This window comes from Furipterus horrens, unplaced genomic scaffold, assembly GCF_987537825.1.
Source record: "Furipterus horrens unplaced genomic scaffold, mFurHor1.1.pri manual_scaffold_3, whole genome shotgun sequence".
Taxonomy (NCBI): domain Eukaryota; kingdom Metazoa; phylum Chordata; class Mammalia; order Chiroptera; family Furipteridae; genus Furipterus; species Furipterus horrens.
In genome coordinates this window covers 182,563,328-182,584,918 of record NW_028327173.1, presented here as the reverse complement: position 1 = coordinate 182,584,918, position 21,591 = coordinate 182,563,328, and the positions used below count along the sequence as shown (strand labels likewise).

Below are 21,591 nucleotides of genomic sequence, written 5' to 3'. Positions count from 1 at the left end.
TGATACAAGCTGATTAAGCCCGAGAGATACTCCTTTTGGTCAGATGATGCTTTCTAATTTGTAAGAATTAAACTTGATATCTCTTCACAGTGTCAAACCATTGTCCTGAAAAGACATTACAACATCTTCTGCTTCTAAACTACCTCTAGGATTTAACTGTATCTCAGTGGCAGCCTTGATCTAAAAAGCGGCGAGTAGCAAAAAGTTTCAAAGAAGTTTCTTTTTTGTTATTAACTTGTTGCCATTTCTGTTTCTTCCTACATTATCATCACAATGATTCAAGGCCACTAAAAGCCCTTACGCTTGAAGCAGAAGTGTCTGCTTTCATGTAATTAGACAGCCCAGCAGAGCTCAACTTCTTTCAAAAAGGAGGGTTCCAGTTCCATGCAAAGAATGCGGGTTTCAGGAGATAAAAGAAACCTGAACAAATAGTCTATTGGTTGTGGCCTAGAAACAAAATCTGATCTACGTTCTCCTGCACTAATTATAAAGGCGAAACTCATTTGTTTGGGAAAGTTTCCCAAAGATCAAGTGGAAAAATACTTTGTGACTTTGCTGTGGCTTTCTGGGGCTTGTTTTGTTTTTCGAGTAGCTGTGCAGCGGCCTTATTTGTGTTAATGGATGGAGTGAGTCACGACGCTGAAGAATGGTTACAATTTTGAATGACTCCATGATGAGTCACTGTTTTCCTTTTGTTAACCCTCAGCAGAGAACAAAGCTAGACAGGGGAAGTGAAAGAAAACACCAGTCCCACAAAGGCGGGGTTTGAGGTGTAGTGTCATCCTGGTTTATCCAGACCTAGTCTGGGCCCGCAGGGCTTCACTCAGAGCGACACAGAGGCTTCCCCAAGGCTCGTTCTGTGAGAGACAGTAAGTTTCCTTTCTCCGCATTGATAACCAGCTCTGATTAAACAACAGCATGTGACTTTTGAATAAACTTCTGAATGTCATTTTGGCCTGTTCCAAATGGACCTGAATAAGAGATCATCCTGAAAAAAATGAGTTCCCAAATGAGGCTGTGATACTGTGATATGATATATACTTTTGGCCTTCATCACTGGTTTCTGGCACAGCTTCTAAAACTCTTGAAATTTATTAAATGTGTTGCGAAGAGTCTTTTGTTATTTATTTTTCAACTAAAACCTGAGTTTATGTAATGATATACTCTTGGGGTGCCCCAAGATAGCTTCAGGAGGGGACCAACCTACTTGCAACCACACAGAAACTTAATTTCTTTCATCCAATAGCTTCCCCTTTCCTTTTGATTCAAACGGGCCTTGCCTGGCCTAGGAGCACCCTGGCTCACCACTTCCCTCTCCTTTGCATGCCTTTAATCCTTAAGCTTGCTGGACACTGAGGTTCTGGCTAGCAATAAATAATATTAGGAATAAAGTCTCAGGTCTGCTGACCCACAGAGACAGAGTTTCAGTCAAACTGGAGGTACCAGCTAGGCCTCAGCTGTGTTTCAGCTCTAGATCCGAAAAGCAGACGGACTCCACCAACCATGTCCGTGCCAAGCCAGACAGAGCGCTGCCAGGGCACATGCCTGACATCAGGACCAGATGCACTGACCAACTACCCCCTGCCCTAGTGCTGATCAATCAGTAGAGACCACAACCCTAAACACCACCCTCAGCCCTTTAGTCACCACGATGAAAGATTTTCCCATCCCCTAGAAGCTATCAGGGAGCCAGGTCTTATACAATGTCCCCTGTGATTCGCACCATTTCCTTTACTAATTAACCTTTACTTTCGTTGCTGCAAACCCCTGTTCACATTGGACTGGGCTTTGGTGCCTGCAGGCAACTGAACCCCTTGAGTTTGGCAACAGAACGAAATTTCTGCTCCACTTCTCATCCATTAGGAAGCAGAGAGGGGCCAGGGGTTGAGTTAATCACCAATGAACAATCATTTAACCAATCATGTCCATGTAACAGAACCTCTATAAAACCCCTGCGATGAGAGGATTTAGGGAGCTCTGGAGTTGGTGAACACCTGGAGGTGCCAGGAGAGTGGCACACCCAGTGAGGTCATAGAGGCTCCACAGCCCTCCCCACACCTGCCCCATGCCTCCCTTCCCGTGGGCAGTTCCTGAGTTCCAGCTTTTATAATAAGTCGGTAATAGTAAGTAAAGTGCTTTCCTGACTTTTGATTGAGCCATTCTAACAGATTATTGAACCTGAGGAGAGGGAGGTCATAAGAAGCCTTAATACAGAGACTGGGACTTGCCATTTGGTGGGTGAAGTGATGTCAGTCTTGTGCGACTGAGCCCTTAACCTGTGGGGTCTGTGCTAACTCCTGGAAGTTGGTGTCAGAATTGTACTGAATCATAGGACACCCGGTTGGAGTACAGGGAGTTGGAGAATAGGCTGGTGTGGCATTGCAGGGAGGGGACCCACATATTTGTTGTCAGAGTATTGTAAATAAAAACAGTTGCACCTTCTCAGAGGTGAGACATTACATCCTACTAATGTGAATTATCTAACATGCTATTCAAGGGTGGTCTAAGGCCCTTGTCCACCAAACACACTTAAAATGTGGTTGAAAGTGGGCTGCTTGGTCCAGACTAGCCTACTTCCTAACCTGGTCTCAACCTTGCTTTCTGCTCTCCAACCATACTGATTTCTGTGGCTTTGCCCACACCATGCCACAGGGCCTTTGCATGTGCTTTCCTCTCTCCTGGACTGCTCCAGTCTCATCACTGAGTTACCCCTTTCCCGAGTACTCTTCATTCAAGGCTGTAAACCTCTATCAGCCACCTTCACAAGTTCATTTCTGACTTACCTCAAATTGTTCTGCTTTTTCTGGGTGGTCTTCTAATTCCATATTTTGTAAAGAATTTGTGGTCTGTTGAAATAAATTCTTCAAAGTAATTATTTCTTTTGTGAAAGAATATCTCTCTTGGATTTCATTCTGCATCAATTCCTTATTTTTTTGAACTTTCTGAAAAAGTCTAAAATACAGCATCAGAATAAAGTTATTCTTCTAGCCTCCTCAGCTGTGAAATAGTTTTATTTCAACAATTAACAAGATGTCCACACAGCTCACAAAAGATTTTTTTCTGAGAGAAAAGTACCAGTGTCAATGACTTATATACTGAATATTCAAATGTATATCAAATTCTATCATCCAATCAAATATATCTCCAAAACTTTTATTTTTATTTTCATTTTAAAATAATTAATTAATTGTTTGTTTGTTTATTTTTAGAGAGAGGGGAAAGGAGAAAGAGAGGGAGAGAAACATCATTATGTGGTTGCCTCTCACTCGTGCCCCCAACTGGGGACCCAGCGTGCAACCTCGTCATGTGCCCTGCCTGGGAATCGAACCAGCGACACCTGGCTCGCAGGCTGACGCTATCTCCAAAACTTTAATCCCCCAAACCCTCTTTTCAAACTTTATATAACACTTGCCATCTCTATCCTCTTTTTCTCCATGTCATCCTTGAGTTCAATTGAACATGACTGAGAGGTGTGAATGGAGAAAAGAGAAGGTTCTTGGGGAAAGACAACCGCACTAGCCTTTGTCTCTCTGCTGACCCCATTAGCTGTGAATGTACCCACCGTATCAGCGGAGGAGTTCGAGTAAATCTTTCCTGAGCGCTATTAGGTAAATATCTCTAGCTGTAAATTTACTATAGACTTTGTCTCAATGACTCTGCTTCTCAGTATTTTTAAAAAATGAATCAATTACAGCTACAGAGAATATGGCATAAAAACATTCACTGCGGTGCTTTACAGAAGTAAAAAATACATATAATTTAAAGGTTTATATCAGAGGCCTTGTTGAATAAATGATGGCATCGCCACATGATTAAAAATTATACAGTTATGTTTCAGAGCATTTATGGCATAGACAAATAAACATGATATGCTGATAAATGATTCAGCAGAATACAAAACAGTATAGTACTATGTTTGCAATTTGTTTAAAAGTATAATTATAGTTTAAAACGATGAGAAAAGTGTTTGGCAGTGATTGTTGCTGAGTGGTAAAATTAAAGGTGGGTTTTATATTGATCTTTATAATGTCCCACAGTTTCTAAACTTCCTATAATAAATATGTATTACGAAATTAAAAACCAGCAAACAGAAAAACAATACGAAGTGTATTCATCCTCAGTAAAACCAAGATGAAGAACAGGTGCTTGTTTTAATTATCATTATTAATCTTTTCTTATCCCTTCCGATTCCTATCTGTGTTGACTCAACTCAATTGTCAGCATTTGTCATGATCCTATAACATTTTATATTCTTGACATCCAGTATTTTCTAAATTTCAAACCTGAGTTGTCAAACATATTCCTTAATAGTTTTTTGGTCAAATCTTACTTATTGCATCGTTCTTGCATAGATGTGATCTCTTGCAATGCTGGAATGGTCTGCACAGCGCCTGCGCTGTCAGGAGGATTCTGGATGCTTCTTATGCGCTGAAGGAGCAGGGTCAGTAACAGCTGCTGCTTCTCCACATGCTCTTCATATTGGCTTAAACAGTCCACTAGCTCAGAGAGTTCTGCTGTGGTGGCTGCTTCTTTTGTTTTGGAAATTTCAGGGAGTTCTTCTTGAAGGTTATCTAAAATAATTGCTTCTCGTTCAACCTAATTCAAGAAACAACAAGAGAGACCTAAAGTAAATAAAATATAGTCTTACCATTTCGGGACTGCAAACACACCTTGGCAACCATAATGTTTATATACTGGCTTTCCTACTGCGAAGTGATATTTGTCTTTTTAGGGCTGGAGATATCACACTCACACTATTAGAAGCCCATAGCTCCCACCTACTGATCATGTGGATGTGTGATTAAAATGAAGTATTGTGTTTGTGAGCTGAAGGAAACACTGTTGGATACTTTCACAAATAACTTTTCCTTCAGATTTTAGGTGCATACAGCATCGTTTCTCCTGAGATACCCACAGGGTATTCAGAATGAGCTCTGCCAAAACGCACCCACTAAGTATGAGGTTGGGCCACTACTGAATGTTTTTCTACAGTCCCCCCTTCTTTCACATCTGATCCCGTTATGCTGGAAACAAAGTAAATCCACTATGTCCTTATTACCGACACCTACCCCAAAGGGAGAGCAGCCCGAATTACTGAACTAATAATCATGTGTTTACCGACAGCTGTGTGCAGAACCCAGACATGCATGACCTAATCCATCACATACAGGGAACCTGGAGTTCTATCAGCCCTGAACTCAGAATGAAGAGGCAGAAAATCAGATCCCTCTTCTGCATCTCCTCAAACCCTCTGGGTCCCACCTCAGTGGCACTACTCTTTTATCACATCTGCCCTAGTGCTGCAAACCCTCCTCTCTGTTCCAACTGATGCAAACCCTCCTCTCTGTTCCAATTGAGTAAGGCATCTTGTGATCTTGACGTTACCAAGCATCATACTGGTCAACTACATTTATGATATCATGCTAACTCAAATGATGAAGAAGGACCTGGATGCCAAGGGGTAGGAAACAAAACCTATGAAGGTTTAGGAATTCCTGCACCAATTAAGTTCCCAGGGGCCCAAAGGCTTAGGGCACGCCAGAATCTCTATAAGGTAAGGGCCAAGTTGTTCAGAGGCACTGCATTGGATGAGTCTATGGCATTCTGGCGGCAGTATACGCTACACTTGGAAATATTGCTCAGATCCTTTTATCAGAATGCTGCCAATGTTGAGGGGAATCTGGAGAAAAGGAGGCACTGTACAAACATCAGCCATTCTGCCACTTGGACCATATAATCCAGTTGAGTCCCGGTCGCTAAAATACATGGGTGCAGGTGTAGACTGGCCCCTCTTCAAGAGACCCAGTGATGGTGTTTGGGTTTTCCATCACCTCAAACCTATATGCAGTTGCATTAGAAGTCCTGGCTCCCATGCAGGCAGCTATATTTCCACCAGGGATTGAGATAAACGTTCCACAGGGTCGTCTGGCAGCCTCCCTGCCAAAGAACCAGTATGGGAAAAAAGGAATTGCTCTATTGACAGAGGTAATTGTACATCTAGGGTTTCCAATATTCACCTGGGTTGAAAAAACTATGTCTATAAATGAAGCTTCTCTTGGTGCTTCTGTGCCTGGTGATAACCATAAACGGGCAACTGTGACTGAAAACCAGGACCCAATAAAAGTAAAGCAATTCAAGGCTCTGGCCTTTCCTGTTTCAGTGCTCCTAGTCACCCACTTCTGTTCGCTAGGATTACTTTCCAAAATAAACCACCTGCCTGCAAACCCCTATCTTAGGCTCTGCAGTCTTCTGTGAGTTGGTAAGTGATTAAGGAGGGGAACATGATGGGGAAGAATAATTTTTATTAAGACAATAATTTTACTCAAAACCCAGGCATTTCTCTGATTCATGAATGGATAAACGAACTGTTGTACATATATGCAGTAGAGTATTACCCAGGAATAAAAAGAAATGAACTACTGAAACAGGCAGCAACATGAATGAATCTCACATGCATCACACTTAGTGAAAACAGGCCAGGCTCAAAAGACCACAAATTATCTGAGTCCATTTATATGATGCTCCAGAAATGTAAAAACAGATGAATGGTTGTCACAGGCTGGAGGTGATGGAAGGAGATGCCTACAAAGAGGCACAAAGGAACTTTTTGGGGAGATGAAAATGTTCTAAATCTTGATTTTGTTGATGGTCTTATGACCGTAAACAAACTTTATACCAGAAAGGGTGAATACAGCCCCAAATCAGGAAAATAGTTGCCACAAAGATTATGCACCAATCTTATACCTACAAGAGGCTATGTAGTCCCTGGATGATTTTCCTTGGACATACAATTCTAAGAAAAACTGGTTCACAGTCAATTATGAAGTAGTCTAGATATGGAAAAGAAACCATAGTTGCTCTGTAAGTAAACACAGTGAAGGAGACCGAAAATCCTGTAACTAACAGAAATAGGAACTAACATAGAAAGGCCTTTAGATTTTTGGTACAAGGGAAAGAAGCCGCTTTGTAGCTCCCATTATCTTTGAAGACATAGATTTACTCTAGCTCATTATGATCACTGAAGCATAAAATGATGATTCTGAATAACCAGAAATGAATAATTAAGTCAAGTAAATTCTGTTTAAGAAAACAGAAAGATAAGATTTTTTTCAGGGTGGGGGTGGAGACTTAATCAAAATTTAAATTGATTTTTAATTTGTAAATGTGAACAGCTTGTTTTTAAAAATGTACTTATGCAAAACCTTTATTTCATAAAGATACTGAATTGGTGTATAACTATAGACATTTTAAAAACAGAAAATCATTTTGTCACATCTAATTTCACCAACCATATTAACATGGTCTTGCATGTACAGGTCTTTAGATGACATAGTTTTTATTGAATGGATAAAAACTATTTCAAAATCTTACATCAATGTGGTGTGTGTAGTTATCATTCAAGTTGATAGCTGAACAGTTAAACCCCAGAGTGTCAGTTTGAATCCGCTGCTAGCACTCGCTTTTGACTTTGGGCAAGTTACTCGGTCTCACTGTTTCACTTTCCTCATGTAAGAAATGAGGACTATAAAAATATCTACCTCCCAGGATTTTCGAGAAGATAAATGATAATACATTGTAAAGAGCTTAGAGCTATGTATGACATGTTCAATAAGCACCCATTAAATGTTAGTAGCTATTGTTATTACATGAAGACATATTTTGTTTTTGCTCACTCTTTGAAAAACATTTTGTTAGTAGATACTGTCAAATGCTTCATGAAAAATTACAAAGTTCTAAGTGAATGTGGTCTGAATTAATAAAATATAATTGCAAATAGTTATATAGAAGTAGAGAAACAATGTAGTAAGATAGCCTTAGACCTGGGTTGAATAAGGCCTGTCACACAAGAAATATTTATTAAATGCCCACTAAGCACAAAGCCCTGGTTAGATTCTAACATTACAGCTGTGAGCTAAGGAGGTGTGGTCTCAGCCCACAGAAGCTTATAGATCAATCATTAACTGGGAGGTCTTGTGCCAACTTAAATTGCTCAGTGCCTCAGTTTCCCCATCAATAAAATGGGAATAACTCCCGAGGGCAATGCAAGGATTGAGTGGCACCATGTGTGAACTGCCATCTTAGCAAGGCACAGAGCCTACTGTAGAAACTCAATAAATGGTACCATTATGAATGGGAAACAACTAGAGGCTAGCAGTCCTAATAAAAGTATACTGTACAATGTTTCTTAAGAGTTTTAACATTTAAGAGAATATTTACTAATGAAACTCCACCAGCACCACCAAAATGATATTCATTTTCAAGAACATCACATTTTAAGCAAGAAAATATGATAGTACTAAATACTTAAATCCCAAAGCATGTGTCGTACCTCTAATGAGTACTGATTAGTATACTTCTCTCTTAAGTAAATTCAGCAGGAATTTTGACATGAATAAGAGAGAAGAATTTTCATTTAATGTTCTGATTTGTACCTCATTTATACCTGGCCCTCTAGAAAGATTAGATAATTGAAGAGTACCCTAAGATAATTCTTTATTATTTAAAATTTTCTTTCTAAATATATGTGATGTATAAGTCCTGAACCACAGTTAAATTAACACGTGATTGATATATATATATATATATATATATATAACAGATTTCTTGAGACAGTTTTCAGAAAACAACATCAGACATTTTTAGACCCATACTTTATAACTATAGTTAATTTTTTTAATTAACAGTTATTGTTAATTTCCAAAGTAGTTGGTTATTATGATACTTCCTAATCCTAACCTTTAGTGCCAGGTAGTTGTTTTTAAGAGGGCTTAATTTATCTGCACAGAAAAGATTTTAAAGCTCGAATGAACAAGTAGTCACTTATTTCTAAGCATTATCTGATATCAAAAAATATTCCACTATTATAAAAAACTTTGAATCATTTCTTGGAGATTATTATACTAGGACCTGACCTCTATAAACATTTATGTATTACACATATGTGATGTAAACAAATGATAGAGGCTGAGGACTGGCTGTACATAAAAACAATATGAATGTAATAAAACAATTTAAATCACTCTTGTTAGGAAAACAGTAGGTTTGACTGTTGAAAATGAACCACTTACTCCTTCGCTGACAGATTTCCACTCCTGCTTCAGTTCTTCGCACCACATGTCCCATTCTCTAGCAGCTTCCAGCAAATGCAGCCACTTCTGCCACAGAGCCGCCGTGGTTCTGAGCAAACCTGTGCTGTCATGATCTGTGACCGTGGGGCTCAGGTGTCTAAGGACCCGTCGTAGTTCCATCAACTCTTCTTTAGCTGAGGTAAGATTTGACACCAAGGCCTGAACAAAGAAAAGGGATAGGAGGAATATAATGTCTATTAATTTTTCTGAAATTTACAAAGTTTTAAAAATCTTGAACAATAAATGATTTTAAATCACTGACTAGTATTTCATTACCTATTTTTTTTAGTTCTTTCGAAAGTCCATCTGAGACCGATGAGAATTATCTATGTATTATTGCATTGCACGTGAATTTGAAACTGAGGGAACAAATAATGACCTAATTTCTCCAAGTAAGAATGTGTTTTCAAAGGTAGATATCCTAGAAGTTCATTTTGTTATTATATTCTAAATCTCATATTTACTACGTAGTTAATTTGCACACTTGCTGTATCAACCACCAAGGCTTTATTTCAGTTTTTTGCTTATGGGTTTTGTGTTAGAGTGGATGTCAAGCACAAGTGATTCAGAATGTTCTCATCCAGATCCTAATAACATAATAGCATAGACTCTAACAGATGAAAATAAGCAAAAACTAAAATTGCTTGGTAATAGAGCATAAGAGGTAACCAGGATTTAGCACTTATGATAGCTGTATTAAATCCTGGGTCACTGGTCCAGCAATGTCTAACAAAATAACATAAAAGATAAAGCTTTAGAGAGAGCAGTCAATTAGGACAGCATGCTGCTAGGCAGAAGGCTGTCCCGTGAACCGAATTATTAATTCTCTCAGAACCGTTGCTTCATTTTCCTCCTTGGCTCTTGGTTGAAAGAATTTTCCTGAGTGTATAAGTCAGGTTGAAGATTTCCGTGGGTCATAACAGCCACATTCCCTGCTGCCTTCACCAGCTTTCTGCCAATTAAAAAAAAATTTTTTTTGCACGCTGTGTTAACGGAGATTTGCAGATACTATTACCTTGCTCTGCTCCAAGTGTTCTAAAGCTTCTTTGTAAGACACTGGCAATGAGGACATGGACTGCCCAAGGACTGCTTCCATTTGGCTGAGGTTACTGCCAATTTTCTCTTTAAGTTTTCTATAGCATTTGTAATTCTCGAGACACCTAGTGCATTACAAAAAGAAAGGGATATTAAATTTTATTTAGTGCAGTAAACTCTGAACTTCCCAGGATAATTTTGAACACTTAATTTAAAAAACAGAATGTAATTTTATTTTTGTTATTCAATGTAGTTCAACAAATTTTCACTGACTACTTTCTCCTCACAGGGACCTGCATGAGAGTTTCAATAAAAACTTTAACAGGTAAGTAAGACTATTCTCAAAACACCTACCTTTGAAAACTGAATTCTTTTTTTTTTTTTTGAAGGTTTAAAAATCTTTTATTTATAAAGACTGAAATGATTACATGCAAATGTGAGCAGCTACAGTATATAAGAAATTGCTTGAAGATTCCTTTTTTGATGTTTTGGAAGAGTTGGCATCCATTAATAAGCTCATTCTTTCTTTAGACCTCTTAACTTCAGGATGAGGTCGAGCAGAAATATGGCTTACACTTTCCCTCCAATCATTCTTTGGCTCCAGAGAAGGTGCAGGACCTTTGAGTAGACTTCAGCACTGCTGAGGTGCAAACTGGTACAATTCTTATAGAAAACCATTTAGTCTTTAAAATGTTCATATCTTTTGACCCATTAGTTTGAGATTTGCAATTTATCTTAAGGAATTAACCTGAATACAATATAAGGGATTTTAACCTAAAACTTATAAAAACCTTTTGTACATAAGTAAAATCCTTTTACTTATTAGACTATGAATCAGAAGATATAGCTAGGTAAATTACAACAATCCATTTTATAAAACATTACTTAGACATTCTAATTACTTTTACAGAGTTCTTGTTACAACAAGAAAAAAGAGCTCAAGTTATAAAGTAAAAGAAAAGGCAGCATATTTATATGCAACATAATGTTGTGACACATTAAAAAACACTAAATAAAGTTATGTATACAAAATAGATACAGCCTAAATCCCCCACAGGAAACAATTAAAAATTTAGTATCAAGTATTTTTTAAATTCTTAAAACACAATAATAAACCGACAAGGAAGGAAGAAATATTTAGAAGCCCCAAACAAAGTTTTCATTGGTTTCCTCCTGGAAGGCTGGGGATTGGGGGTGTGCGTGTGTGTGTGTGTGTGTGTGTGTGTGTGTGTGTGTGTAAAGCCTGGCCCTCATGCCACGGTGGGTGTTTAAGAGGAGACCCCTTTGTATGGAATAAATCCCTACAAATCAATATGGAAAGGATAAGCAACCCGGTAAAAATTAGGTAAAGGCTTGAATGGTTATTTCTCAGAAGAAGAAATACAAATAAATAAGAAATATTTTTTTTAAAAAAAGGCTCAAATTTATTAGCAGTAATAGAGATGCAAACTAAAACCACAATAAAAATATCAGTTCTGACTCATCAGAGTGGCAAAAATTAAATCCCACAACATCAAGTGTTGACAAAGATATAGGACAATTGTAACACTAATACGCTGCTGGTTTGACTAAACAAAACGAATAAAGTGATTTGGAATTAAAAATTTAAGGTGTGTGACCTGGCAACCACGATTCTAGGTATATACCCAAGGGAAGCTGCTGCATTTAAAACTGTTCCTGGTAGAACTATTTGTAGAAACAACCCAAATGTCTATCAATAGCTGAGTGACTGAATTCTACTACAGACAAGAACATGAATAAACTTCAGGATCATAATGATGAATTTGAAAAAAAAAAAAAGGAATTATAGAAGAATACACGTACATGAAAACAGAATACAAACACATAATAAAAATATTTTTAAAAGCTAGGAAGTGATAAATATTTAGGATAAGAATTACTTCTGTTACTTCTGAGAGGAGAGAGAATGAGCATACAAGAGAATTCAAAAGTCATGATGTTTATCTTTTAATCTTTGGGTACAAGGCTGTTTGTTTTATCATTATTCTTTATACCACATGCAGACTTATAAACATTCTGTTGTATGTAATCAATATTAAATATGAAAAAATTCAATAAACACACTAACATATTTGCTGTGGTTTTCTTTTTAACTTTTCCATATTTTCTAAATTATTTCTGTGTATCTGTTAATTGTAAAGAAATTTTTATTATGTTCTTAAAGCATTCCCTTTAGAAAGAAGTACTTACCTTTCTGCTGCAGCTTCCTTTATTTTGACTGCTTCCCTCAGGGCTGAGTTCTTAGAAACTAATTCCTGTAAAGTACACTGAAGTTGTAGTTTGGCTTCGGGGCTGGATATGGTCCCCAATTTCTCAGTGAGGTCCTGGATGTCTGCTACCGTGGATTCCAGCTCCTCTTGTTTCCAACGAGGCATATCCAGTGATTCCTCTGGATGATCCAGGCCTATCCTATGGGATGCCACGATGGCTTCAAGGGCGGCGATGAGCCCCTCTGCCCCCGTGACTGCCTCATTGTAGCATGTCATATTTTCATATGCATCTTTCAAGACACTCTGGGGAAAAGGAGATTAAATGCTGTGACTATGAGGCGTCTAGGATTTGTGTCATTCTTGAATTTGTGTGGTGTATTCATAACATACGCCTGGGCCTTAGGAGAGTTAGCACACATGTACTTTTTCTTGTATTTTAAAATGTTTATGTAAAGAAAAATTGTTTCCAGATTTTCTAAGGAAATCTAATCTAAATTCCAAAACGAATCTCATGAATCGCGTCTAACGATGTATGTTCCTACTCTAGAACTCTTGTATTAGATGTGAATGAAATAAAACAATGGAATATACTTAATGTATAGAAACTTAATCAACAGTTGTGAAAAAAAATGAAAAGAAAATTAAAAACCACAGATCTCTAGGGTTTTTTAATTAATGGCTATGCCACTAACTTTAGTTTTGAGCACATCATTTATTGTCTTCTTATTTGAAATAACAAATACAGTAGTCCCTCTCTATATCGCGGTTCACTTATCGCAGCCTCACTGTATCACAGGATTTTTTTAAATGTTATATTTAATTATTACGGATTTTTTGCTATATCATGGGATTCTGCGGTACTGTATACGTATGTTGTTAAAGTTACTTAGGTTTAAGAGTGTAGAATAAATGTAAGGTTCCTACTTCGCAGGGGGGGCTAGAACGTATTACCCATGATAAGTGAGGGAATACTGTAGTTGAAATAAACAATTTTAAAAGTCCCTTCCAGTCCAGCTCTAATCATATGATTTGGGGGACTTATGTACATTGTTTCTGGACACTGTTAAAATCAAGCGGAGAAGGATGCAGAGAACAGATTGTGGTGGTCAGAGGTGGGGGGGGCTGAAATGAGTGAAGCAGGGGTCAAAAGCTACAAACGTTTAGTTTTAAAATAGGTATGTCTTGGGGATGCAATGTATAACATGGCAACTATAGTTAATAATACTGGATTGCATATTTGAAAGTTGCTAAGAGAGTACATCTTAAAAATTCTCATCACAAGAAAAAATATTTTATAACTGTGTGGTGACGGATGTTAACTGGACTTATTGTGGACGTCATTTCACAATATGTACAAATACAGAATCATTATGTTGTACACATGAAACTAATACATTACAATGTATGTTGATTATACCACAATAAAAAAAAATAAGTAGAAAAGGACTCAATTTGCTCAATATTCATTAAGTATTAATTTAAAGAGCATAGAAGCAGCCACAGACTAATGGAGCAGGGCTGTTCCAGTAAAATGTGCTTTATGAAATCAGGTACAATTTGATGATCCCTGTTCTAAAATCAGACAGCTCTCAACTTGAGTCCTGGTTCTGTTACCGTTGTAAGGCCTTGAGAAAATTGTTGATGTTTCTGAACTTCAATGACCCGATTTTAAAATGGGGCTAATAACAGCACCTACTTCACAGGGTTGCTGTGATGATTAAAGGTAAAATGTTTAGTTCACTGTAATTTCTAAGTGAATATCAGAAATTACACATGATATTTCTGCCACTATGCCCTATTAATTCTAGAACACAAACAAAAAGCTTTGTTCTGAGCAACACAGGTTACTAGGGATATAGAAATAAAGGTGTCAAACTCCTCTTTTCCAAATGATAAGGCATTCTATTTAGATGTAGAATGAGTCAGAATTATAAACTGGCTCTTAGCAATTTGTTTAAATGTCTATTCTCCTTTGTAGAAATTTCCTGTTAAATCTGTAACTTCTTGATAAGTGTAGATATTAACCAGAGCAAAACATAAATCATGAAATAAAAATAGATGCATTAACCACTTAATTAAAAAAAGAACTTACTGTGCGCAACTCAATGCTTGCATTGAGTTGCATGGTAAGATCTTCAAAGTCCTGTAATGTTGTCTCCACATCACTAGCTTCAGAAAAGTTTCCCTCTTTTTGCTTCTCAACAACAGTCACAGCTTTAATGCTACACATTTCTGCCTGAACTTGTTCTTGAAATGCTTCACAATTATCCATTTCCTTTTGAATATGTTCAATTTTCAAATTTATAAGTAAAGGCTCCTGTAACTGAGATTTTATCTGGTTCAGAACATGCATGGAATTTTCTAGTTTGTCCTGAAAACTCTTTTCATCCATTTCTTTTGGTTGAGACTCTAGTACTATATTTTGGAGAACTTTATGTAACTTATCACTGCTGTCTGCATACGGCTTTATTTGCCGTATTTCTTCCTCCTTGAAGGAGTTATCAAAGGCCTTATTCTCACCTAATTTCTTTATTATCTCATGATATAAGTACATGGTTTTCTCAATTCTCTGATTCAAAATTTGAGCATTGAGCAGATGGCTTTCTGGTGAAGTATCAGTGGCTTTTAGGACTGCTTCAGCCCTTTTCTTAATTTTCAAATCCATTGTCCTCAGTTTACTTAGTAATGCTTGATGTTTGCCATATTCAGCCATAAATGTGTCCAACTGCTTAATTTTTTCTTCAAGTTCCTTTTCTTTTTCAGATACTTGGGATTGTAACATATCAAGTTGGAAACAATCCCAGTTGAGTCCTATACAGTCAAGCACTTCTTTGAGTTTCAATACCTGTTGGATGCTAGCCTGAACACCAGTGAGGCGGTCCTGAAGATGATAGAACTCCTCTTTAACATCCTCATTTACTTCTTGACTTAGTAGCAATTCATTGTATTGTATATTATCAAGCTCCTTCTGAAGCACAGATGTTTGTTCATGGAATTCTCTGGAAAAATTTATCTTCTGTTCTACTTCATTACATTTATTCTGAATGAATCTTTGTGTTCTGTTGGCTCTAGTCTTAAGATTTTTCAATTGATTATCCAGAAATAATCTCTCAAACACACTTAGATCCTTACACATGTTTGTTAGCTCCAGAAGCTGTGTTGAGATTACACTCTCAATTTCTTGCAATTCCTTCTGAGAAGTCGTCAACTTGACACACTGATGTTCTAGTTCAGCTTCTGTGGAGGTTGTTCCCATTTGGGGAATTATCAGTGTTTCATTTTCTTGAAGTGAAAGCTGAACCTTCTCTATTGCTGCAACAAATATGCTTCTTTCTTCCAATTTCAATTCTAACAGTTGGGATCTCTGCGTTGATTTTAAAATGAGCATTTGGCATTGATCTTGTAAGACCTGTAGGAGGTTACTTAATTCATCACTCTCATCTGCTGTCAGGTTAGGAATATTCTCTTGGACCTCTTCGACCAATGACTCCACAGCCCGCTGTTTATCCAGAATGCCATCATGTGTCACTTTGCATTTTCTGATCTGTGAAAGAATGTCATCTGGTAGAAGGGAAATGGTAGGAACGAGTTCACCTAACAGATTCTTCATCCATAAGACAGTCTCTTTCACCTTGTTCTTTACTTCACACTTCTTGATCTCATTTTCCACCGCTATATTTAACGGCTCCGATGCTTCTAATTGCTTCTGCAAAGCATTGATTGCATCTTCCAAAATTTTCTTTTCTCTTTCTCCCCAAATCCTCTTCATCTGAGGTTCAGCTTGCCCCTTTAAAACAGAAAATCTATGCTTGATAGCCTGGAGTTCAGTAGCCAAGGCAACCATGCTTTGGTTCCCTTCTTGTTTTTCCGGAGAGCTCAGCCTTAACTGGAGACACTGCTGCTGCTGCTGCAGAGAAGTGTCCAGGTCTTGGATCTTACTCAAAAGGAATGTAAATTCCTCATGTTCTGCCATGTGCTGAGAATACTTCTTTTGAACCAGTTGTTCTACTTGTTTCCACCCATGTTCAAGTTGCTTGATCTGGCTTTCCAACAACTTCTTATCCATGTCAGTCAGACAGTTTGATAAATTCTCCCACTCAATTTTCATCTTGCTTAAAGGATCTTTCTCTTTTTCTATTGATGCCAACAATTTTTGAATTTTGGCCACATAGGTTGCATTGTCCAGTGGTCCCCTAGAAAAACAAATGGAGCTTGTTAATATTGATCATATATCAACCTGAGGTTAGATATCATCAAAAGAAATTAATTCTGTTTTGAACTCACAGAAGAAAAGATTATATTGTCTATAAGAGCATTCTGTCCTTAAAATACAATTCAGGATCTTGTTTACTGTAGCTTTCAATTAGTTTGTGACAATGTAGAGGGCTCACTTATAAAGTGAGTATTATAAAAATTCAGAACCACAGGAAATAATGAAGAGTGAAGGGAACAATGTATGTAAAATTCTGTAACCTATAAAGTACCATCATTTTCAAGGCCAAAGGGAGTGCATCTATTTTATTTTATTTTTTTAAAGATTTTATTTTTATTTATTTTTAGAAAGAGGGGAAGGAAGGAAGAAAGAGGGAGAGATGTGAGCGAGAAATCGATCAGCTGCCTCTCATAGGGAACCCACAATCAGGTACGGGCCCTGATGGGGGACTGAACAGGCAACCTTTCACTTTGGGGGACAATGGCCAACCAACTGAGCCACACTGATCAGGACAGGAGTGCAACTATTTTAAAGGAAACCAGTACAATACATATATATTAAATACATTCTAAACAATTTAAACCAATTATGCTGATACTAAACAATTACATGCATAAATGTTTTCACCCCCATAGTTTAGAATAAATTCTTGACAAAAAAAATATTAAATTCCACAGTTTAACATATTTTGCAGGTATTGATAGCATGAATTAGATATTTAACAAATTAGTTTGTAAAATTAATGTAATTTAATTACAAAATTAATATAAATAATATAAATTTTTTTGTATGAAACCAAAAGAGCTTTCTTCAATGGCTTCCATGTGGAATTAATTTCCATACTGTGGTTATATCCTTTATAAAAAAAACTCTTAAACCCCTGGGCTTATTCAAGGGCCTGTGTTTGAATAAAATAAAAGTCTTAAGTTCCTACACTTACACTTTTAGACTCTCCTTTTCTGTCAACAAGGCTTTCAGCGAGGATTCAGCTGCAGCGAGGTGTTCCTGAAAATCTTCAAGGAGACGATATTGGTTTTCTTTGTTTTCCTGCAAAGTAGTAAGTGCCTGCAGCAGACTGTCCAAGTGCTGCACTGAATCCATTGCATTGTGGATAGCCGAAGTACTTGTTTCTGTTTTCTTGAGATATTCAGTTTGTTCCAGTGGTTCAATGGCTGCTTTCTTTGCTTCCAATTGGGTATATAATTCCTAAAAGCAAGTGAAGGAAATCAGTAAGTATAAACTCACTCATTCTCTCATTCATTCATTCATTTATTTTGTTTCCCATCCTCTTTCCTCCCAATAATGCACTCTATCTCAAGATGTTTTCAAGATTTCATTTGCAGACAGAGGAAGTTAAGTCCTGACGTTTAAAAGAATTTTTTCACTTGAATTATGTTAAAATCTAAACTGAAACTCACCACTGGTCTAGCATTTAATAGCAATTAGATCACCCTATTGTGTTAAAAGGTTCTGCCATGTTGAAAGGAAGATTTATCTTATTTTTATTATTTATATACATTATATCCTACTAGATAAACTTAAGTTAAAATTGTAAGGGCCATATATGGCACTATTAGATTATTTTACATAGCTATGAATACATAAATACAGCTATGTGAAGAGAGCTGTAAAAACAAAGAAACAGTACCCAATAACGTTGACAATTAGAAAAATAAAAGGAATCTGTCAGAATCAGAAGAACAGATATGACTAAGAAAAAGGAAATGATGACAAGTCAAAAGCTCTAAATTTTGTTACTAAGTAAGTTTCTTGGAACTTTATGAAACAGAAAGAACATTAATGTTCATTAAACTCTTTCACTTTTTAAATGGATTTATACAACTTACTGTTTAGTACATAATTATATAGTTACCAAATCAATCATCTGGCAAAGGTTAAGTAAGACTTTTCACTCTGTGCAAGCAAGTTTTTAGTAATTAAAATATATTGTATTGCACTGGATAAGTAATGCAATCATGTTGTCAGTGTTTTTCTTGTTTCCATACCTCTATCTCTTTTAATTGTTCATTTCTTAACATAATATCTAATTCTAAAGGTTGATTTTGCAGCTCATTGACTTTCTGCTCATCTTCAGTGTTTTTCATGCTTTCTTGGACATCGAGAGGAAGTTGTTTTGACAAAAGCACTTTCAAAGCTGAATTCTGAAAACATAAAAAGATTAATTGCTAAATAGTCTAACTTTCAAATAAAGAATTTTTCTTTTTCTTTATGAAAGCAATGCAATTTCTTCTGTTTACTCAGATTAAAGACTTTTTAAAGTGTACATCTGAGCACTACTAAAGATAATTTTTCCCTCTAATATTTAATGCTAGCATTGGTATCACAAAAAAAATTAAACTTTTTTGACAAGATAGTATAGAACCTAGCAATGTCCAATTATATAAGAGGCATAATCATTATAGTCAAAGAAGGAAAACAGATATAGAAAAAGGAGACATTCCAAAGCTTAGACTTAATATTCAAAACGAAGCACAGGGCAGGGCAAATAACAGGCATTCAATGTTACCGATTTGTAGTTTAAGACAATAAGTGAATAAATAGAGAACATACCACGATTTCATGATAGTAAAAATGAATTAATTATGCCTTATATCAATTAGTTGTAAGAATTTCAACAGTGTATATATGGAGTTATTTGATCTTTTCTGAAAGCTATTGAGAACTTGATATTCTCCATAGGATAGAGACAGCATCTTCATTCATTTATTCATTCTTTCAGCGAATACTTGTTGAGCACTTACACGTACTAGGTACCATATGACAGCAATTTTAAAAGATTTCCATAATTTTACTAAGCTATTAGTTTTTATTTTCAGGTTACTTTAGAAATGAATTACCATTTAATTCTGCTACAATATTTTCATATCAGTAAAACCTCTGAGGTATCAAGTCTATGAATAAAATGTGTCTACATTCCCAAACAAAGCTGAATTTGTTGTCTTAAAAATACTATCTAGATAGCAATGTAAGATGTTAACAACAGGGGAAATTGAGTAAGGATGGATACATGGGAACTTTCTGTACTACGTCTGCAACTTTTCTATCAATGTAAAACTATTATACGTGGAATCTAATAAACAAACTGAACTAACAAGCAAAATAGAGACAGGCTCATAGAGAGCAGACTGACAGCTATTGTGGGGGGAGGGGCGGAGCAAAAAGGAAAAAGGGCTCATGACCATGGACAACAGTGTGGTGATTGCTGGGGGGACGGGGTACAAGGGGGTTAAATGGTAATGGAAAAAATACAATATATTTTTTTAAGTTTGTTTAAATAACAAAGGATACCGTCTGGAGCTTTACCAATACAGACTGGAAAAATAAATTCAGCTTACCAGTGTTACTGGTTTTGAAGGGCTCAGTTGGCACTTAGTACAAGTCACACATCTTTAAAGAGGTTTCAAATGATTGGAATGATTTTGGAAATTTCCTTCAGTTCAACAGTTCATTGTAGTTAAAATCAATAAGGAGGGCAGTGTCTCAGGGGGGAAGATCTGGGAAGGCTGTGAGAGGGAAGGAGAGGGGCCTCACACAGCCTTCACAGGCCGGTGGGGGCTCTTTGCCACCCGCCACAGTGTATGAGGTGGACCCCTGCCTCTTTCCCACCTGACAGGTACTGTTCCTTAGAGTATCTCCACACTCCACACGTGGAACAAGAGCCAAAAGTCTAGACTCTAAGAAAGCTTTACTTACTACTAATTATCTAGTAAAGATTCACAGCCCTTGGTTTCTCTTACCTGATGGACCTGTGATGAGAACTTAGCAACATCTGGAACATGTCATTTGTAATTTGTCCTAAGTGCTCAGAAAGAGCATTCTGATATCACCCCAAAACACTACTGGTTTACCAGTCCCCACAGTCATGTTTCTACCTTGGCAGAAAACCCAACAGAATCTTTCAAACCAACATTTCAAATTTAAAAGGTAACATCCCTTTGCTCATGCCAGACAGGGTGGAGCAGAGTCCCGGCCGTGATTGGCTCCTGGGAAGATTACTTCATAACCAGTTATCCTTTGCTCATCACCCTTACTTATGTTTTATTTTGAATTTGCAGGCTTATTTGAAACATTTTATTTTAAATTATAAGCTATTTCAAATAAACTTAAGAGAACAAGATATAACAGATACTCATTACCTACAACACAAATACAAGTGATATAATTTTTCCATATTAAAAATATAATTTAAAGCCCAAATCTCATCCCTTTTTCATTTCTCTCCCAGAACTAACTACTAAAGTCCACATACAAATGTTTTTATATTTTCAATACATACATCAGTATTTATACAGTATTGTTTTATGTATTTTTTTAGTTCTTATAAAACTGGAATCGTGTATGTATCATTTTATAGTGTGTCATTTTCTACTCAGCATTAATGTTTTGTGGTTGACATTATGTTGACAGATACATGCTATCTATGTTGCCTTTGTGTACTGTTCTGCTGTCTGCATAAGCATGCCTTATTTATCAGTCAGGCTACTAAGAACAATAATATTTTTCCAATTTTTGCTATTGTAGATATTTTTGCTATAAACACCCTAGCAGGGATCTTCTTGCATAAATGAGTTTCTTTGGGATATTTTCCTTAACTGTAATTACTACTCATAGAATATGCTCCTTTAGATTATCAACACATAGTTACTGATTTTTCTTCAAACTGAATTTCAATTTTTATTCCCACTAGCATGGCAAAAGAATTTGTACTTTTCCTAATCCTCTTCAATATCTGAAACTGACCTTCATTCCTGCCAATATAATGGATGTGAAATTGGTACCATTATTGTTTTAAGGTATTTCCCATCTGACTGCTAACAAGACTGAGCTCCTTTTCATATACTCCTTGGCCATATGAGTTTTACCTTTTGTAAACTACTTTTGTATCTCCATTGCCTACTTTTTATTGGGATGCTTATGATTTTTAGTGTTCTTTTCATATTCTGGATACTAATCTTCTAACAGT

General features: G+C 36.7%; 1 protein-coding gene across 1 annotated transcript in view; it reads right to left on the bottom strand.

The window, feature by feature from the left end:
* Positions 1-21,591, bottom strand: part of SYNE2 (spectrin repeat containing nuclear envelope protein 2) — a 295,528-nt gene that overhangs the window by 119,187 nt on the left and 154,750 nt on the right. Inside the window, exons 46-53 of the mRNA XM_090270971.1 lie at positions 18,614-18,769; positions 17,548-17,813; positions 14,487-16,587; positions 12,375-12,697; positions 10,144-10,288; positions 9,069-9,287; positions 4,331-4,596; positions 2,784-2,952 (exon numbers count right to left, since the gene is read on the bottom strand). Coding sequence (XP_090127097.1) covers positions 2,784-2,952; positions 4,331-4,596; positions 9,069-9,287; positions 10,144-10,288; positions 12,375-12,697; positions 14,487-16,587; positions 17,548-17,813; positions 18,614-18,769 — 3,645 coding nt within the window. The remainder of the gene's footprint in view (positions 1-2,783; positions 2,953-4,330; positions 4,597-9,068; positions 9,288-10,143; positions 10,289-12,374; positions 12,698-14,486; positions 16,588-17,547; positions 17,814-18,613; positions 18,770-21,591) is intronic.